Consider the following 20308-nt stretch of genomic DNA (forward strand, 5'->3'; position numbering starts at 1 on the left):
TTGCTTGCGAAAACCAAATAGCGGTGCAGTGGGTGGAAAAGTGCAGATTAAGGGGCGGTAATATTATAATATCCTCTTCCTACTTAAGAAGGGGAGTGAAATCTGATCGATTTATTTTTTGACATGCTTGCATAGAAAGGCTTACCAAAAGAAAGTTACTGGGTTGTCACTTTTCACGTTTTCTGGGTTGGTAGACTTAAAGCTACAATATGTAAAAAATCCTCAGAGGTTTTTTTGGCCAGAGGCTAGAGACTACAGCCAGTAGTAGTAGCTAGTTCTGCATGTTTTCAACCCGCCCATAGAGGGTGGGATCTCACTCACAGAATGTACAAATAGTGTCAGCCATCTTTTTTTGGAAGCTAAGCTAACAGGTTCTTATTCTGTGGAGAAAGCTGAGTAGTAGGGGTTACCATCCTCTTTTTCCCGGACATGTCTGGCTGTTGAGATCGTCCAAAATGTCCGGGATTCGGCTTTTGCTTTCTGCAGTCGCCATTCATTGTTTACATGCACACCTTTTGTTTCAATCAAACTGAATTCATTCCAATTGGTGAATCTGAATGTAGTGTTTACATGAACGCTAAACAAGTGATGGGTTAATGTGCGTTTTAACATTGCTAAGAAAATTCCCGCTCCTCCGTGAGAGATACGAGACCAGTGCGTCTCACAAGTATCGCTCATCAGTAATCACGCCACCGGCCTCGCGTCGTTCTCCCGCGGCCCTCAGCCTTGTCCTGCTCGCCACAGTAAACATAATGAATGGTGACTGTAGAACGCAAAAGCCAAATCCCAGACATGTTTGGCGATCTCAAAATCCCAGGCAGACTTGTCACGGAGACTCTCTAGTAGCCTAGCCTTGTTGTTTAACTGCGCTTTCTTACCGGTAGGCGTGGCTTGGGAGTGGCCTCATAGGGCAGCCAAGCAAGTGCATTCTGGGAGTTGTTGTCTTTCATCCACATGGGCCACAAATACATTTTCTGGCTTTTCTCAGTCTAGAAGGCTCCAAATTCAAAAATAATTTAACATTTCTACTACATAAATGACCCATTTTAAATACACATTCATCTTTACAGAGGTGAAGAATCCCTTTAACTAATAACTAATGTCAATGAAACCAAATGTTACCAAATTATAACTGACTGAACCAACTTAAAAATAAAACAAGGTTTTACTGAAGCATAACTTTCAGTAGATATCACCTTTTTGTTTTATATGATGAAAGTCCAAAGCCCTTGATGTAAATACTCACAAAAATTAATTACCCTTACTTAATTTTACACACAATTTAATTTAGTTCATTCAAAATAAATCCGTTTAGTTTGGTCAACATAATTTAGTTAAAATTAATTAGTCAAACTAAATAATTTTTAAATGTTGATTTAACTTATTTTTTTAAATTAATTTACAGAGGCTTAATTTTCAATCAGGTTGAGTTGTTCATTATTAAACAATGTATATAATGAATTCTTAAAAAAAACTGGTGTCAACACTGGCGTTAGCAGAACACTGAGTGCCCACAGCAGCACAGGCACTTCTCTTCAGCACAATGCCAACCACAAAATTCAATATCAGAATCTAATCTAAATGTCCAACATAACTGAACATTAAACATTAACGAACTACCAACATATTTTCCTTTACTGAAAAATGCATAAAATAACACTTAATCCCTAAATTTACTCTCCTAATGCAGTCCCTTGCATAGCATGCTGGGAACTACAGATCCACTGCCCATGGGCTGTCTTTCTCAAAAGCATCGTGAGCTAAGCTGATCGTATGTGGCAACGGTTCTACGATCTACTTAGGTTTACGATGCTTTTGGGAAACGCAGCCCAATTAGCGTTATTCATGTAGTTTTAATACAAATGAATTGAGTCAACTTCACTTTTAAATAAATTAAGATTGTATTGGATTGAACACAATTAATTTAAGTTGTGACAAAATGTTAAATTGTGTTACTTTAGCTCATTTTAATTAAACTAAAGAGGCAAAAATAACTTTTTGAGTGTATATTTGTTTTAAAATGCCAATTGTGATTTTCACTTTGATGCAACATAATGTGTATAATAACCTTAAATCACAATTTCTCATTGAAGCAAAATTCACCAATTAGCAAGGAGCAGCCAAATAACATTTTCTTCTTCTTTGTCCTTCAACAGATGTTCTTAAATGATTCATGACTACCCTCTATAGGTCTGGTGCATTTGTCGAATGTGTCTATGAGCTTTATTGGAAATTGTATATTGGGTCAATGTAACTCAATTAGGTTAAAACAGCGTTCCCTTGTTTTATATTACATAAACCTGATTGAATTAGGTAACAACAAAAGTAGATCATAGAAATACCTCAGCAACAACCGCACGTTCACTTTTTCAGCGTGTTTAACACAATTAAGTACACTTTTAAAAAGTGCACTTTGTAATAATTTAAAGTTCAATATATAATTTACAGTACATTTTAAATCATTGTTTTAATCATATTTTGTTGTGCTTTAAAGAATTACTTATTTTGATGCATTGACTAACATACTAAAGCACATACAGTACTTGATTATGATTTTTACTGTATTTTATTATTCAATATTACATTTAAAGTTAACATAATACATGACATTACAAGTTCATTAATGACATTTAAGTATAGTTTACTATAGGACACGTGTGTGAAATTGATGAGAACTGACTTCATACATCCCATAAAAATCACCTTTTAAGTCCTGTAGTCAATAATTGTATCCATTAAACTCATCTTTGATCATCCAAAATGACATATTTAATTGTTTTTTCATTGAAAAAATTCTTCATGCCTTAAAATAGCTTGACTCTACAATAATTCTCAGCAATGGTGTTGACTTATGAATTTACACATGGTTTGCCTTCAAGCATATTAAAAACACCACATAGATATATATAAACAACTTTAAAAACTTGATTTTCATAACAGGGGGACTAAATGTGACCCAAAATTGTGAAGTTAGTTCTGGGAAAAGCACTAGCAGCATTTGTGCCACTTGATTTCATATTTCATTGTGCACACATTTTAGGTTTGACATAAATGTCTTATACTTTAGCCCAAAGTGTAATTAATTTTTACATGTGATTATCTTTGTAGTAAAAGATGCTGGCTTACAATTTATGTAAGGTGAAAAATATAAATTTTAAGCTAACAGACCTTCTCTTAACTCTAATCAGTGGATGATCACAGCTTATCAACAGGTTGTTGTGATAAATAGCTTCCACTTACTATTCCAGTGAGTGTGTGTGCTTAATATTTAAGTAACGGTGTAAATCTTGCAAATACAGTGTATTTTTGGCCCAGGTTCCTCTTGGATGGGTTCCAGGCTCGTCATCGCGGAGACCGGGGAGAGCCCTCGGCAGCGGACCACAGGTGATGCATCACGCTCAGACTCATGGGTAGGTGGTGGAGGGGGACAGAGTAAACAGTCGTAGATCACAGGCTGTCACAGATGGGCTGTGTCACGGTGCCCATGCGGCGAACTCACAGCCAGAGGCCTGGTGATCTGACTTTGAGAAAGCTTTTAATCTGAGTTCATTAGAAGGGTTTCACAGCAGAAATTAGAGGTAAAGACACTTATGCAGAAGCTTCATTTATCCTTTGACAACTATGACTAAGAGAGTGAATGTGAAATCCATGTAGGTGGAAAAAATCTCTGATTCATTCTTTTCAAGTGGGGGAGAGCTGGTGGCCAAGCATTTCTGTTGCTATACAACCTGGTCCCTCAGTCTGAAAGCCTAGGACTTGCAGCCAGAGCCAAATGTTTCAAAGAAAAGTGGCCCCTAAAGTCAATGGCATTCAATGAGCCCTGGATCTAAAGGCCTTTGTGCTGGATTCTTAGCATTCAACTTAAATCTTCCCATTACAACTGCCTATCTGCTAATCATGTTCATTCTTTTTGTATTCTTTTGTTCATTGGCAAAAAACATGTCCATGAACTTCATTTAAAAAAAAAATATTTTTTTATTTTTTATCAAAATCTAGATTTTAGCTTAACCCTCCCTTGCTAAAAAGAAGTATACTTATTAAATAATATACTTTACAATAATATATTTAAGAGCAAAAATGGATAAAATATTTTCAGACACTTAAGTGAATGTTAACTGCAATTAAATTAAAATGTATTGTAGTTTATATTTATATTGATTGCAGATATTTAAACTTTTAAGTGTTCTTTTGACTTTTCACCTATTTGAAGTAGCCTACACTACAATTGCAAATCCAATACAATTATGTACACTTCATTTTCAGAAAGGTTATGGAAACATTCAAGTAAACGTGTGTATTTTATGTGCTGCAAAAATGGTTTATCTGTATTTTAATGACCTTTTTTTCCTTCATTATAGTTAATTTTATATGAAGGCAAACAAAAAAGTCTTAAAACAAATGAGAATTGCTTTTGCAAGCCATTTTACAATAATTCAACATATTTTATGGGCAAAACAGGATATTCCCCAAGAAAAAGTGTAGGGTCGGACCTGGCTGCATGTAAGTATGCTAAAACAATGCGTAATTAAACATGTTCCTATTGGTTAACATTATCCGATAGCCACGTGCCATATGCGAAAAGAGAAAGTCATATATTCTGATAAAAGATTACAAATAAAAACACTCCCCCCCCCTGTGAATAACATGCACCAATGAATTGTACACAAGACCAGGGACACACATTAAGAAATCAAATAGGGTCAATTTTGATTTCATGTTGACTTTTAAGCACCTATTGTTATAGTAATTTGCTAGAGTAACTGGAAAATGCTTCGAAACAGACATTAAATTGGTTTTAAATGCAAAAACGCTGGAGAGTTCCCAACCCCCTCTGCTGCCTGCATGTCTACATTCTACCCGCACAACACTCGCAATTCTGCTGATATAGTCAGCGACTGACCCCCCTCCTCCTCGACACACACTCGGCGTTCGGCATTCGCACAGAGCACACACACACACATGCGCACAAACGCATTTATAAAATATTTTTGAGTCTATTTTACTTTATAACAGTAAAAACTTGTTTGTGAGCACTGACATGGGTCAGGCTACCTGGCGTCTTTCGCAGGCGCAGGTTCTGCATTGTAGCGAGAAGGCGCTGAGCGTGTTCACTGCCCATCCCCCACAGCCAGATAGCAAAGTTCTGCTGCTTTTGCAAGCACAGAGCCAGCCGCTGCTGCGAGAAGCGAGGGAGAGAGAGAGAGCGAGAGAGGCAGAGGCAGACAGGCAGAGAGAATGAGAGGGGGTGGGGAGAGAGCAGCAGTGTTTGAGTGGGGGAAAGAGCATGGCTGTTTCCATTTGGTTATTTACTTTGCCCTGCCTGTCTCTAAGCTCTCTGGTATCTCTTTACCAAACCAAGTACATGTTTCGCTGTAGAATTTGGTGTGCCAGGTTTGATTGCTGCGGCCTACGCAGTTTTTTTCTCTCCCTTTCTCAATGGCTTGCACTGCATTTCACTTTTTTTCATTTTCACTTCCTGCTCTCGGTCCATCCCCCATCCTCTTTCCCTTTCCATCCCTCTCTCTCTCTTTCTCTGAACACATGCGCACATACACATTAGCACACAGGCTGTAATTTCATGCTGTCCTCTGCACAGATCAAACATAATGCTGCTGCAATAAACCCTCTCATTTGCTGTCTGAAATATGCAAGAACACGCTTGGTTCTAAACACTTGTTTATATTTTGTAGTGTTGTACATTTCATGTTATAGTATTGTAAATATGGAACTATTAAAGTATAATTATTTTGTACAATTGTATTTATTCCATTCTTAGCGGTGCCCACCAAAGCACAATTTGAACAATCCCCTAATCTAAGCATTTAAGTGTGAAATGTTTTATGTTAAAATACTTTGTCCCATTCCAGCTTAATATGGTGAGACGTGTATTATTTCCCTGAAAAGTGTAAACCATGTGGCACTGTCGGTCCTCACAATGTTGTTATTAACTTATAGAGGAAGTGAAAAAATGATTAAAAATCAAATAAAAATGAGAAATGTTGCTTATATGTGTTATAAATGTTATTTATATACTAATTTATCTGAAGTAGGCCCACTTTAATTACTAAAACTGAAAAAAAAAATAAAGCTAAATAAATGTGTAAAGAAACAAAGATGACAAAAGATTATAAGAAAATTACTAAAATAAAAATAAAATCAGAAGCTAATTCAAGATATGAGTAAATACTATATTATATAAATAATACTAAAATAACAGTGGTATGGACAAACCCAACACAGTAACATGACTCACTGGCGTGAGTTTGGGGTAGGATAATCCTTTTGGCTGACCAATGGCTGATGGGAGGAGAGTTCATGAAACCTGTTTGAAAACAGTCATTATTCTCGAACATTCTGTTTGGTGACAGGAGTGGCAACGAAATGACACACTTCCCCTTTAGAGATAGGTGCGTAAGTCACAATTTTGTGTTCTGGACGTAAATGAAATCGGGATTGAGAAAAGGTGTGCTAAGCGATCATACTTTGCAGACGTTAAATGGGTGAAAATGCCACTATAAGTAGAACCTGATACACATTGACAGAACATAATATCAGAAATACATAGAGGTGAGCCAGAACCCAATGGACCCTTTTCACCGTCTGTGATGATGCGTTTCTACTGTTATCAACATCACAAATTTTTCCTATTTTCATAAAAAAAAAAAACATTTATTTTGTTATATTACCTTGTTAGTAAATATAAAAACGAATTAACACTGCTGCGAAGGTGTAATACAATGGCCGAGGGAGTGATGGCAAATTTGACACCTTTCTCTCTTCTAACCAACATAATCGATCTTTCTTTTCCCCCCTCTTTTGGAAAGTTGTGGAAACTCTTTTTCTTTTGCTATTGGAGCAAATGGAAATGCAAAAATTTGATTTGCTGGCATCTCCTGTTCGGCGCTATAGAAGTTTACCCAATTATAACGACTTCCGCTTTTGATAACCCCCGGAAATGTGAAAAGGCTCCATCACCCAGCAACCCCTCGGCAAAGCACTCAACACCATAGCAACTGCATAGCAACCACACTGGCAACTGCATAGCATCCTGGAATCCCTAACATTGTGGCACTGAGTTTTGCATGGGCACATTTTTTTTTTTTAAATTGCCGTGAAACGGAAGTTGAGATAGTCTTCTTCACTAATGTGACGTATATCTGAGTGAACGTCTTTTTGAACAATAAATAATGTAAACTTCTTTTCTCATTTGTATTCTGATGCCATTGAACATATTGCTAATACATTTTGTATACTGTATATAAAGTTGTATGTCATAAACATGTCATCTCTGTATGTTTTTCAAGAAAAGAAAAGTAAAAAAACAACAACAACAACAAGAAGAAATAATGTAGGGCAGGCTTGAATTTGTCGATGGGGAATTGTCCCGCCCTTGTTCCAGTAAACACGTCATCCGAGAAGAGAAGAGATGTTGCTGCAAGAGAGAGGCTAATTTATTTTGGTTAAAGAAATATAAATAAATATTTATATATAGTTATTATATTCATAATCAATACTGCAATATTCCATACAAATTTTTTTTTTTTTGGGGGGGGGGGGGTTCACGTGATGATAAGAAAACAAATATTTAAAAGAGTTTACATTTTTCATTGCACTCCACCTAATTAAAAAACAACAACAACAACAACAACTCTAGATTCATTTAATACAATACTCACAATACAATCTCTATTTTATGTATTATTTCATAATAAAACCCAAAGCTCACATGTTTTTGTGTTAATTCCACTAACTGGAGCCAGAACTATGTGAAAGTAGCCTACCTGATGACATACTTCTCCCTCTCGCTCCGGATCCATCGCATAGCGCTCCATGACGCATTTTGCATGTGACAGCGCGCTTCGGTAAAATGGCTGTGTCTCGCGGAGCCTCGTGCTGGTTTGATCGGTTTCTCTCTCGCGCTCTCGTTCTGTAAGAGGCCCCCCCTTCACATACACACTCACACACACATTTGTGTCGGTTAAATTCATTCCCGGGACCTTTATTTATATTCTCAAAGAAACTTTTTATACTCGAGTCGCATTCGGGAGAGAAGACCGAATTCGGTCTGAAAGTCGAAGGAATGATACGGGACACGGGCACGTCTTTATAAGAGCGTTGTATTTATATTCAAAGTGACTCGCGGTGAAAGAGAGGGAGAGAGAGAGATCATGGCCGCTCAGGTCGCCACTCTCAACACTAGCCCGCCCGTCGAACTTAAAAAGCCGGAGCGGGAGCCGCAAGACGAGTCGGTGCTCGGAGATAAGCAGCAGGAAAGCAAGGAGCCGCGCTCCGACGGCGGATCCCCGGGCCAGAAGGAACTACAAGACGGGGCCGATGTGGGAAATGGTGCTGGGGGAGGAGGAGACCCTGACATGAAGAACGGCAACGGGAACCCGTCCAGGGTGAACAATAACAATAGCCAGAATGATTCCGAAGGAAACAACCACCCCGGCATGGCTCCCCACCACACGGGCGCCTTCCCCCCACCTCCATACAGCTACAACCAGCACTACAACCGGGCCCCTTTTCATCAACATGGCGGACAACAAAGCCCTGGCATGGCAGGGCCGGCGGTGATGGACTCATACCCGCCCAATTCGCACGAACACGGCTACCCGAACCACTTCAACAACTACAGCCCCTTCCCAAACCGGACTCCGTACCAGCAGGGCCAAGGCTACGGCATGAATTCCCCGCGAAACAGCCAGCAGCCGACGGCCGGGGGGCAGCCAGGCAAGCAACCACCGCCAGGAGGAACTAACGTTACTACTGCTGCTGCTGTTGCTGCTTCCTACAACAACCAGAGGTATAACATGGGAACTCCTCAGCCCACGTCCACCCCAACGCTGAACCAGCTCCTGACTTCTCCCAGCTCCACGAGGAGCTACCAAAACTACCCGGCCAATGAGTACAGCGGCCAGGACGGGGCTACCAAAGGACCGGGGGACATCAGTAGTCAGTACGGTGGCGGCCATCCGGCCTGGCAACAAAGAAGCCATCACCCTCCTCCAATGAGCCCGGGAAGCACTGGACAAACCCTCAACAGGACCCAGGTAAACTTTGCTTAACTCGCTTGGCTAGAGCTGTGTGCTTCGAGAGTGCTATTGTTTCTTCAAAGGTGCGTCCCAATTCGCGTACGTATACACTATGTATGCCGTTTTGTATTATAAACGGTGCTAATAGTGTTCACTGAAAATCTAAAAAGAACAAGTGCAATTTAAATACCCGGATGATGCACTAATTTCACCGAAAATAATGAAGTGGGGAACGCTGGACACCTCATGCACTTAACGGTCGCAGCTTTCCTATCTTATCGGAGGTGGATGGTGTAATGAGTACTGACTAATGCATGACAAAATAACCGTATAAAATTCATACAATAGACGGTTGAGTAACGTTACATACAAGCGCATAGTGTATAGTATGACATTTGGGACACAACTTCAGTTCAGTCTGCTCTAAAATGGCTGCCTCTGTTTTTCCAGCGAACTCAGTCCATGTAAGCAGCTTTTATTGTACTGTATTTCTGTCCCTTGTTGACTCGTTTTGGGCTGGTTGTGTGAGACCGATGTCCAGAGCTCGGACAGGGTTGATGGTGGCTCGAGTTTGCATGTTGAAATTGAAGTAATGCTAATTTTTGAGGCAGGGCTCGCTGCGTGCATGCAGCAAAAAGTCTAGCTTCGTGTAAGCCAAGATTCACATTATTTGATAATAGTTTTGTCTGGAAAGCTATGAACGTTTTTGAATTAAAGTTGTAGGTTCGGTTTATTCTGTTAATATATTCGGGCTCGTTTATTAGCCCCCAGACTATCAGAGTAACTGCTAGTTAAAAACCGATGCTACACATTTTTTCAGCCCGAATATATCACAATTCGTGGGGTGAAAGTGAACGTTAACGCCACATTATCAGTTATGATTGGTTTGATTTGAAACGCGTCGCGTTTGGGAGTGTTTTGAGGCGTTTTTTGGGACCGTACGTGTGTGTAAACAGGCTGAGTGATGTGAGTAAGTGCAGCGGGCTGCTTTGCTTTGGGATTTGAATTATGGAGGTAAAATCCTTCTGTCAAAGGCAGAAGACAGTTGGTCTTAGGTTGACACGCGAGCTCAAATCTGATTGGCTGCCTCTTCTCCTGCGCCTGGCCATTTATAATTGCATCTAATGCAGCAAAGAGCCCAGCCGAAGAGCTGCTCTACTTACACTCACTGTGTGTGTGCATGGGCGCCTTTTAAAGCGTTTCACTTTTAAATGTATGCAACTTGATTAATAAGATACTTTTTTTTTTCATTTTGAGTCACTTTTGCATTGATCCAGGATAATTTGATGATTGGTATTTAATTTATGTAGTATTTCATAAACTGGTCATGCACAAATCTGCTTTGTTTTTAAATATCATGATTGCAACTTTGATTTAAAATGTGTGCAATGTAGAGCACATTTTAGTGAAGCACATTGGTTTGCAGGGTCTGCAATGTCCAATATTCAGAGGTATTTACATTTCATAAAAAATATTTATCTTAATGAATGTCATTTACTAGGTTACATTATGAGCTGTTGGCATTTTGATCCAAGTTGCCTGCATACAGGTTTTCTGATATTTAGAATGCTTCTAACTTATTAGTTTAGGCGCTTTTATGGGATACTAAACAGATTGTGGTATATTTATGAGAATAGAATATTTGTAACATCATGTTTCAATTCTTTGTTCATTTAATAATCTTGATGGCCTATCTGAATCTCTTTTGATATGAAACTCAATTCTTCTAAATGACATGCATTTTGATGTTAACTTTCATGCATACCATTTCCTTTGCATGTCGTAAAATTTTTATTTGCTGTGTATTATTATTAGAGATAAGTATTTGTAATATGCAGAATTATATCATAACTTGAAAAGGTTACAGGGATGTTTATTTGCATCCAGGTTTCTTATTTAAATTTCAGGTTGCAACTCATTAGATGCATTAGGTTGAAGCACTCCTACTATATATGGTGTGTCACTGATCCCGGTGCAGTAATATTGAAAGTAGCATGCTTGTTCAGACTCAATGTGTGTGTGTATACAAGCAGTGTAGGTGTTAGCCAAGTGTCACTGCTGTCCTCATTGTCAAATTCTGTCTTTCTCAGGCTCACACCTTTCTTGAACCCTCAGACATTTAGGCCTATGCTGTTCTGAGATTCTTGTTTTTGAATAAGATAATAATGCTTAAAGACTTGATTGTGTATTCTCTGTGGAAGTGAAGTGTTTTAAGACCCTCAGCCATTACAACATATATATTTTTAGTACGTCTACTATGCCATAACATTGATGGGAAGACAAATAGTATGTCATCCTAGAGTGTTTTAATTTTCAGATGAGAGTTTGTGGTGATTCTTTCTGTTAATCAGCGCTTGTGCCGGATGAAGCAACATTCTCTTTCTCTTTAGATAAACAACAGGTGATTTAGTGTTGATGTGACTCATGAATGCACAAACTTATTTCTGAGTTTGATTGTACACACTGTAGTTTTAAGATTTGAACATTTCTTTTGTCAGCAGCTTTTGTGTAGGTAGCTGAAGACATTGATAAATTAATATATATTTATAAATTATAATATTTATGTAATGAATATTCAATATGTTGAAAATTGAATAGGCTTTCTGTGGAGTTCTGTAGTGCTGTAGCCTGTAGCCTACCTTTTTGGACCTACTGTAGTTAAAGATGTGCATAAAAAGATGACTACATTTCTGCATAGATTTGTGTATTTAAAGTTCTAATTTGTGGTCTAGCCAGATAAATTGTGCGATGTTAAAGGTTTTGAGACTGCAGATTTGCATGAATGATGCAATGGGCAACTTGAACGTGATTATGTGTAATTAAAAAAAAAAACTAGCCGTGCATACATCTGTGCTAATATTAAAGTGGGACTTTTGTGTACAAATAGCAGAACTGTAAGTTAGTTGAGTGTCAAAGCGCACTAATCAGTATTAAGTAGGCGAGAGATAAATGTATCTCAAAGATAAAAGGAGTAAAACCTTGAGAGGAAGCATGAACGATTTTTTTTAAAGTCATAAAATATGGAATAAATATCTGTGTTTGGCAAATATTACTTGAATGCAAAAACTGAAAACTATTCAGATTTGCTGTAGATGACACTTCTCTTCTCCTAAAAAAGAATGAAAGTAACATGTTTCCCTCCCTAATTAAAGGATACATTTTTTTTATTCACCATGTTGACTGAAAAGCTATTGATGAAAAGTAGATTTACAAAAAAGCAATATGTAAAATCTACGTGTGATATGAAGGTATGTGTTCCATGAATTTTATTTATTTATTAAAATTTAACTATTTATTCATTTGACCATATACACCAATATGGCAGATTAGATACATTATTAATAAATGTAATAACTGTTTTTCAGAGACTTGGTGATTCTTGACAGAGTTTCTAATTTATTAATGGAAATGGACAGTCTGAATAGATTCATGGGAATTAGGCCTAATCTTATCAACATGGTACTAGGGTTGTCACCGTACCAAATTTCCGTAGTCTGTGCCAATACCAGTCAAATTTCACCATTATTGGTAGGGCTGGGTGTTATGACGATATTACCACTAGATTTTGCTATATCGTGTACATCACGGTATGTAAATATATAGCACTATTGACTAGGGTTGGGTATCGTTTAAATTTTAGCGATTCCGATGCTTATCGAATCCGGTTCTTATCGATTCTTGTTTCCGATTCCAATATTTTTTGCGGAAAAAAGGGCAAATACTTGAAGAATTAATATTTCTTCCTTTTATTCTTGCCAATTTTAAGCAATAACCAATAAAATGGCTAAAGTGTGAAAGGAGTCTCTTCAAATAAAGATTGCGTTGATTACATTATTACTCCAGTTGGTGGCAAAAATAAAAATAATAATTTATTCAAGAAGACTCAAGAGATTCATTAAAACAGTGAATCATCCATTAATTAAACAGGTATTTATGAATGAGACTGAATTCATTAGTTTTAAACGTGTTTGAATTAATGATTCAAATGAGTATTATTTTTTTTTAATAAGACTAGAACATGTTGTTCTGTGTAGTCTGATGTATGCTATGTAATCGTGATCTCAATTTTAAACAAAACAAAAATGATTTTAAACCAAAAGATACTCCGTTTATTATGAATTAGGGGCCGTTCACATATCTCGTCTAAAATCGCGTGTAAAGCACATTTTTATCTCTTTTACACAACCACGTCCAAGTGATCTGTTTACTTAGTCTGCGCAAGCGCCGGAATGCTCCGGAAATGGTCTCCCGGATGTCTTTGCGCGAGGTTGCGTAAATGTATTTTTTTTACATCGGTTTAAACATCCCGGATAAGTGCAAACTAGTACCATTTCTATTAGCCGTCCTACCTACAATCTCTGTTCTGTGCATAGGTTCTGGTGTAAACAATGAGTGACGTACACGCGCGAGAGATCACTTCCGGAGCCTTCCGGCGCTCTACGGCGCATGCACAGACTAAGTAAACAGATCAGATGGACGTGGTTGTGTAAAAGAGATCAAAATGATATAAATACTGTTTGTTTTATCACACAAACCGCTTGTTTCGTGTCTTAGGCCATCAATGTGCACTTACGATGGGGAATTTTTAAATTTGGACTTTTCTCTGCATGCTATTAGAGACATGCATTATATGACTGACAGACAAGAACGGTTTGACCTATAAATATAAAAATTGAAACTACTGCGGAGTAGGGATGGCAACGATTAATCGACGATCGATTAATTGTCGATAATACATTTAATCGATACAACTTCTCGATCATCGATTAAGCAGGTTCATGCGCGTGCGTGCTGCTCAACCGCAAAACAAAGCGAGCGCGTTTTGTTTGGGACCATTTTACTCCATTATGACCAAGTTTGCGTGTTCATTCGTAGCCTTTTGTTTTGTGCAAATGTAAGTTGTAATATTGTGTTTATTTTGTGTATGCCTATCTATATCTGATTTATCTTATATTGGATGCATCCCTTGAATGAACGCTGTAGTGCGTGTGATAAGCTTCAGCACGCGCGGCTCAAACGGCACTGCATGACTAATGACTATTGGCAGGACTGTCATATTACATAACATTATAAAGAGAACAATATTGTAATAAAACATTGTGCATGATTTGAGTTTAGTTGCCGTGTCGCGTTGCTCCAGGAAGAGCGCGTCCACAACATGATCATTCTGAATGAATGGCACGTAACTTAGTTCAAGTTCACTTGTGCATTCACGTCATTTTGTGCAGAAATTATTTGTAATATTATGTTTATTTTGAATATATCTGATGAATCTCATATAGGATGCGTTTCTTTGAGTTAAATAACGCACTAGCAAAATAAGTGCTCCAGTTTAACGTTAGCCTATTCATTCAGCGCGCGCAGCTCAAGCAGAAATGCACGACTAATAATAACGATGAATAATTTATCAGAATAATCTGACATATTACATAACATGAGAACACTAATTAAATGGTTGTGAATGCATTGGGTTTAGTTGCCTTGTTCAGTGTGTTCAGGCAGAGCACGTCCACAGTCACACATTCTGCACGCATCTGAGGTGGCGCTGGTGACGCGTTGTATTATTAGTCATTATATTTGATAATTTAATAATCAATGACATCGAAACATTCATCCATCGATCATGGGAATTTGTGAAAATTGACATCCCTAAACAACTGTTACAATAAAACATCAATTGAGCAATATAACATGCATTTTTATTCAGTATATAAGCAATATTTAGCTTTTTATGTTAAAGACACTATTGATACCGTGAGAAATTTACATTATCAGGAAAATAGCCGCTTATCAGTTAATCGTTAATCGATCGATAAGGTCAATCAACTAATGATTAATGAATTAATCGATAATTTGCATCCCTACTGCTGAGACAAAGACACCTACATCTTGGATGCACTTCAGGTAAGCTAAAACATACCAAAATTTCATTTCAAAGTGAACTATCCCTTTAAGATAAAAAAATATTGAATAAATTAAATTAGTGTATTTTTAATACTATTAATGATTATAAGTAAATGCATTAAAACATTAGCAAGTTGCCTTCAAATATTGTTCAGTTAAATTTTTCCTGGGACAAGAATGGTCTTTGGGGATAGCGGATGAACACGGCCACACACACACACACACACACACACACACACACACACACACACACACACACACACACACACACACACACACACACACACACACACACACACACACACACACACACACACACACACACACACACAGTATAAACATTTATATTTACTTTATCTGTAAAAAGTCAATGAGAGACTGATATGAAAAGTTAGTAACAAAAAAACTCACAGGAGCGTTTTAAAGCAGCCGACTATCAGTGGGTACCAGTATTGCAGAACGGCAGGTATCGTCACATTTAGGCTACCTGATAAAATTAATCTTTGGTAGGACAAAGATACATTTTTGGGCGGTTGCCAAAATATTTATATTGCAGGAAAAACATACTTTTAGCCTAATGCACAGATCTATTTTGACACATTATTTTTTTTGTCCTGTCCATTGTCAAACATTAAAATTTCTGATTCAAAGTAGGGCTGGGCGATATGGCAAACACATTATCACAATATTTTTTTTATATCAGTCGATAGCGATAATTATCACGATAAATGTCAAATCTTTATTTCTTTCAAGTTCAAGTGAAAGTTGTAGAAACCAGATTGTTAATTGTGGTTTTAAACTACTCTTTATTGTCAGCACATATGACAAACACTTACCAAACAGGTGAACATTCACAAATCTGAGTTAGAACATTCAAACATTTGTCATTTTTCCTTAACAAAATAAATATCTTAATAGAAGAAATAATTTCTTAGTTTCTACATGTGCTAAGTTTGTATTTTTATTTGGTAAAATATAATATTTTGACTGAGTTTTATTAAAGTTAACCATTGGTCATATCGATTTTAATCAATTCTCATTTTTACGAACCGATATCGATTCTTAAATCCCAAGAATCGATTAGTCATCCTGTTTTCAGTTGATGAATGAATGGAACATTGTAGTGCGGCGCTTCCCATCCAATAAATCACAATAATCTTTGTTACTATTGATATGAAACATAGTCTCAGATTTCAAATGATGTCCATTTTCTTACAAAATTCAAAAACATAAATACAGTTTTGGCGCAGCTCAGCTCTAGGAGCGCACATGATCTTCTCTTCCGCCTTAATAATACCAGTTACAGCGCAAAATAAACATGAATGAGCATCTGAAAGTGTGTTAAAAGATAGAGTACAACTTATTGAACAGTGTTTCAACCATGGAAAGATGTCAGGCCATCCTTACAAATATTTTGGTTTGCAGTAACAGCAAAGGAAAAAAAAAAAGGTTCGCTAGGTAGGTCTATTTTTTTTTTTTCAAGATTCAATGTAAAAAAAAATGGTAAAACTTCGGTCATGGTGATTATGTAGGTATCGAATGAATTTAAACAAATTTCCATATTGCACCATTGCAAACCTCGGACTGCCATAGCATCAATGAAAAATATTACTGCAGGCTTCAACATGGCTGTGAATTAAACGAAGCGAATGTACAGGCCATATAGTGTGACATGCGTAAACCAATGGTGTAAACATAATCATAGATGACGCCACAGGTTTTTATTTGAAATAAAGAACATAGCCTACGTTTGTAGAGGATGGATACCCGAAAGATATTTAGAAATGATATTCGGGTTTGGGTCGGGCTCGGTCACATCAGCGTGATAAGGCATTGAACATTTAAAATTTTAAACAGCTTATTATGTAGCCAATGTGTGCCTGATGCTTTCACTTGATGCAAACGTTCTTTTGTGATTAAAATGCATGTAAAAATGTTTAGCCTCGAACCCTATGGTATATTTTTTTTATATTTCTTCTGTCATGACAGCGATGGTGCTGTCGGTTTACCCTTGGGGTTGCATCTTCAAAAGTGCACAATACAATGTGACACTGAATTTGAAAACGCACATTTTAATTTCTGCATCTTATCAAAGTATTTAATACAGTGGAAATTAGTAGAAATGTGAATATTTGGTTAGTTTCAGTTGGGGGCCACTGTGCTCCTAGTGAAAAAAAGTTAGTCTGGAGCCCTGGGAGGTGATTTAAAGCGGTTTACCGCTAAGAAACAATTCATACTGCCCCAGCCCTAACCGGTACTTTTGATAACCATATATGTACTGAATGATTTATATTTACATGGTAGTCCGATATTCTCTAAAGGATGCTTTTGGTTTACCATGAAGCATACAGGTCTATTTGAATATTAACTGGATGCCCTTTGAACTGTTCTAAGACTAGCCTTTCTGACCCAGACATTGGCATTGACCCATCAAACTGCCCTGAGAGCAAAGAGTTTCTGTATAAGAGGGAGAATCCTATCCCAGCATCCTCCGAATGAAGGGCATGGTCTCAGTTGCCTGCGGGGTAATGAGTGAACTGTTGCTGCCACAGCACACTGTCTGCACTGCTGAGTAATGAATCTCCACTTGCTGCCTCACTGTGAGTGAGTGAGTGTGTGTGTGTGTGTCACAGATACTTAGGGAAACAGAGCCGGGAGGGGGGTGTTTTTGTGAATGATCCTTTGCTGCCTGCCGGTGACAGCTGTGCGCCTGAGAATGTGGGTGGGTGTGTGAGCATGCACATGTTAGCGGACGCTGGGAGAAGCACTCTGACCGGCTCTTGCTTCATGCGCCACCAGCGATCCGTCTATCTTTTCAGGAGTGTTTAGGTTGAACAAACTTGCACAAATTGGCCTCTTGTACGCTTGCTTTACCCACGCAAAAGCACTCATGTAGCCCTCAAACTGTTCTGCACATCACATTCCTCATGTTTCTCTCTCTTTCTTTTTTCACTCTATGCCAGTTTGCATGCTCTTATACACTAGACGTATCAGACCGTGCTGGTGATTTGGAAGTACGTAAAGTGATTTTTGAAAGTAAGCGTACGTTTAAGATGCAAACATGCGGTAGGGATGTGCAAAAAATATATACTTTCAAAATGGACTAGTCACTGGATTGCCTGAACAAATAGTTGATTAATCAGTCTTATTAATGCTGGCTTCACTTGACCCCGACTAGACACATTATTGTGGGAGTTTTTACAGTGCAAACTCAGTGGATCTCTATCCTGGTCCTGGAGGATGCCTGCTCTGCACATTTTGGATGTCTTCCTGTGCAAGTCTCGTACCTCTACTAATGAGCTAGGTAGAGTTGCACCAGCCATTCGTCATTTGCACGTTTTTACTTAAACTGGAACAAATTCCAGACTATAGGCTTATTAAATACAAATTAGTTTGTAACTAACTCTGTACTTTTTTTCTGCACTATTCACTCTTAAAGCAGAACTTGTCTAGTACATGTCAAATCTTACTAAATTAATGTCTAGTTGCATAATGACATTTACCTTCAATGATGAATTATAAATGATAAAAAATTGTTAGGTTGAATGTACTTATTGTGTTGTATTGCAAAACACTTCTGCTGCTATTGAGGTGGGATTCGGTTAAGGGTAGGAGCAGGTTTGATGGTATGGTTAACATAAATTACATGTTGGAAGGACGGTCTGTTGTAAAGATCTTTCAGTTTTATTTTCAATTTGTTTGATGGTAGTTTTTCTCAAAAGAAACCGAAAGCTTGTGAATTTACTCTCAAAGCAGCAAGTGGCAGACGCTGAAAACACTGAACGCCACGTGTGTGTGTTTGTGTACCAGATGAAACGACGCCGTTCATTCAAACAGACGCATGCAGAAATCACGTAAGCGGCATGCACTGACTGGCTGTTGTCACTATTATTTTCACTGTGTGATAGGCTGTTAGACTAATCCATATCAAGTAAAAAATGTCCTTATGAGTTTATTCTTATAAGCATAACATTGATCATGATTTCGTGGATTTGATATATTTGTTGGTTCTTCATTGCCATGTATCTTTATTTGTTTCTTTCCCTTCCATCCTTCTTCGGAAGTTCTGCATGTTCTTCCAATGAGAAATAGGCTTGGGCGCCTGTCTTAGAGCCACCTTGGCACAATCAATTGCTTGAAATGGTGTACTAATCATTTGCCATAGCATACCGTTGATGAGGTGTTCCCTTTCTCCTCTGTGATTGGGGAAATGTCACATTTAAGCAGTTCCACAGGGCTGTTTGGAAATGTGAGGGTAATGTATTTTCTTTTGACATTTACTTTTAAAATGTAGCAGATTAGCATAGTAATTTCCTTCTTCAAACTTATGGTCCTGGAGTCTGCAGGCTTCATTTACATGACACATATATGTGTGTGTTGTGTGGAGAACCGAACGCCATTAACCTTTTACTGGCTTCTAGAGTCTGCCACATAAATCACACTAAACCCTAGTGATATCAGACCACAACTTCAGTGAGAAATGTGAGAAATACCCTTATTTGCCTGTTTGCTTTTTGGGTTATATCGAAATAATGCATGCCTGAATACTTTAGTTGTTTGCACTGCAATCTAAAATATTTTTACTGCTATTGAGCACTTAACCGTACTTGTATATGGCTCAAGTGGCTTTTATTGCTCTTTTATTTGTCATCTGTCAGTGCTGAATGTCATTCTCGGCCCACACTCTTGTTTTGAGTGAATGTCAAAACGCCTATACAAATAATCTGTAGGATTTTTGACTCCCTGTTGGAAAACACACTCTTGAGTGGCCGTTAAAATATTTTTTTGTTGTGGATATTTTTGCGGTATCAAAAAGGTGAACTTGTGGTCTTCATTATGTTGTATGTGGAGTTACAAAGTCTTTTGCATGCCCACAATCCAACTGTATCTGAGAAATATGCAAAGGACAGGTACCGCCAAACAAACCTGTTGTTGTCGTCATGATGACCTGACAATAAACTAGCTAATCCCTGTAATAGCATAACTTTGTCCTCAGGTCTGTGCATTTCTAACGTCTCTTCCTGTAACCGCTTGCTGAGGGCATCACTAACTTGCAGCTGTCACCACAAAGCAGTGAAGCTAACCACCTTCTCCTGATGTTTCAAAAGCACTACCTGAACGACTGGCCTGGCTGGCAGGTCCAAATCAACGGAGTAACGAGAAATATGCTGTCTCTGCTGTCTTTGTAGTTAGCTTTGGTTGTGTCTCCTAAAGGAATGCTTATTCGGACAGTTTTTGATTGACATGGACCGAGTGCACCTGGAAATGCATGCCATTTTATCACATGGTGGCTTATTCATATTCATATGTCCCACATACATATTCTCCCACATTGGCCAATCATGTTGTATATGCTAGGACTGGATGCT

At 38.0% G+C, this 20308-nt stretch overlaps 1 protein-coding gene across 2 annotated transcripts in view; it reads left to right on the plus strand.

Moving 5' to 3' along the window:
* arid1ab (AT-rich interactive domain 1Ab) overlaps positions 1-20308 on the plus strand; it is a 104881-nt gene that overhangs the window by 4608 nt on the left and 79965 nt on the right. The window contains exon 4 of one of the 2 annotated variants that reach the window (XM_079590504.1): positions 3316-3384. Coding sequence is in view for 1 of the 2 variants with exons in the window: in XM_079590503.1 (XP_079446629.1) it covers positions 8169-9053 (885 nt within the window). In the remaining variant the exon portion in view is untranslated. Of the gene's footprint in view, positions 1-3315; positions 3385-7787; positions 9054-20308 lie in introns of those variants that run through there. The other variant, XM_079590503.1, reaches the window with a different exon arrangement.

This window comes from Phoxinus phoxinus (assembly GCF_949152265.1).
Source record: "Phoxinus phoxinus genome assembly, chromosome: 19".
In the NCBI taxonomy this organism is placed as follows: Eukaryota; Metazoa; Chordata; class Actinopteri; order Cypriniformes; family Leuciscidae; genus Phoxinus; species Phoxinus phoxinus.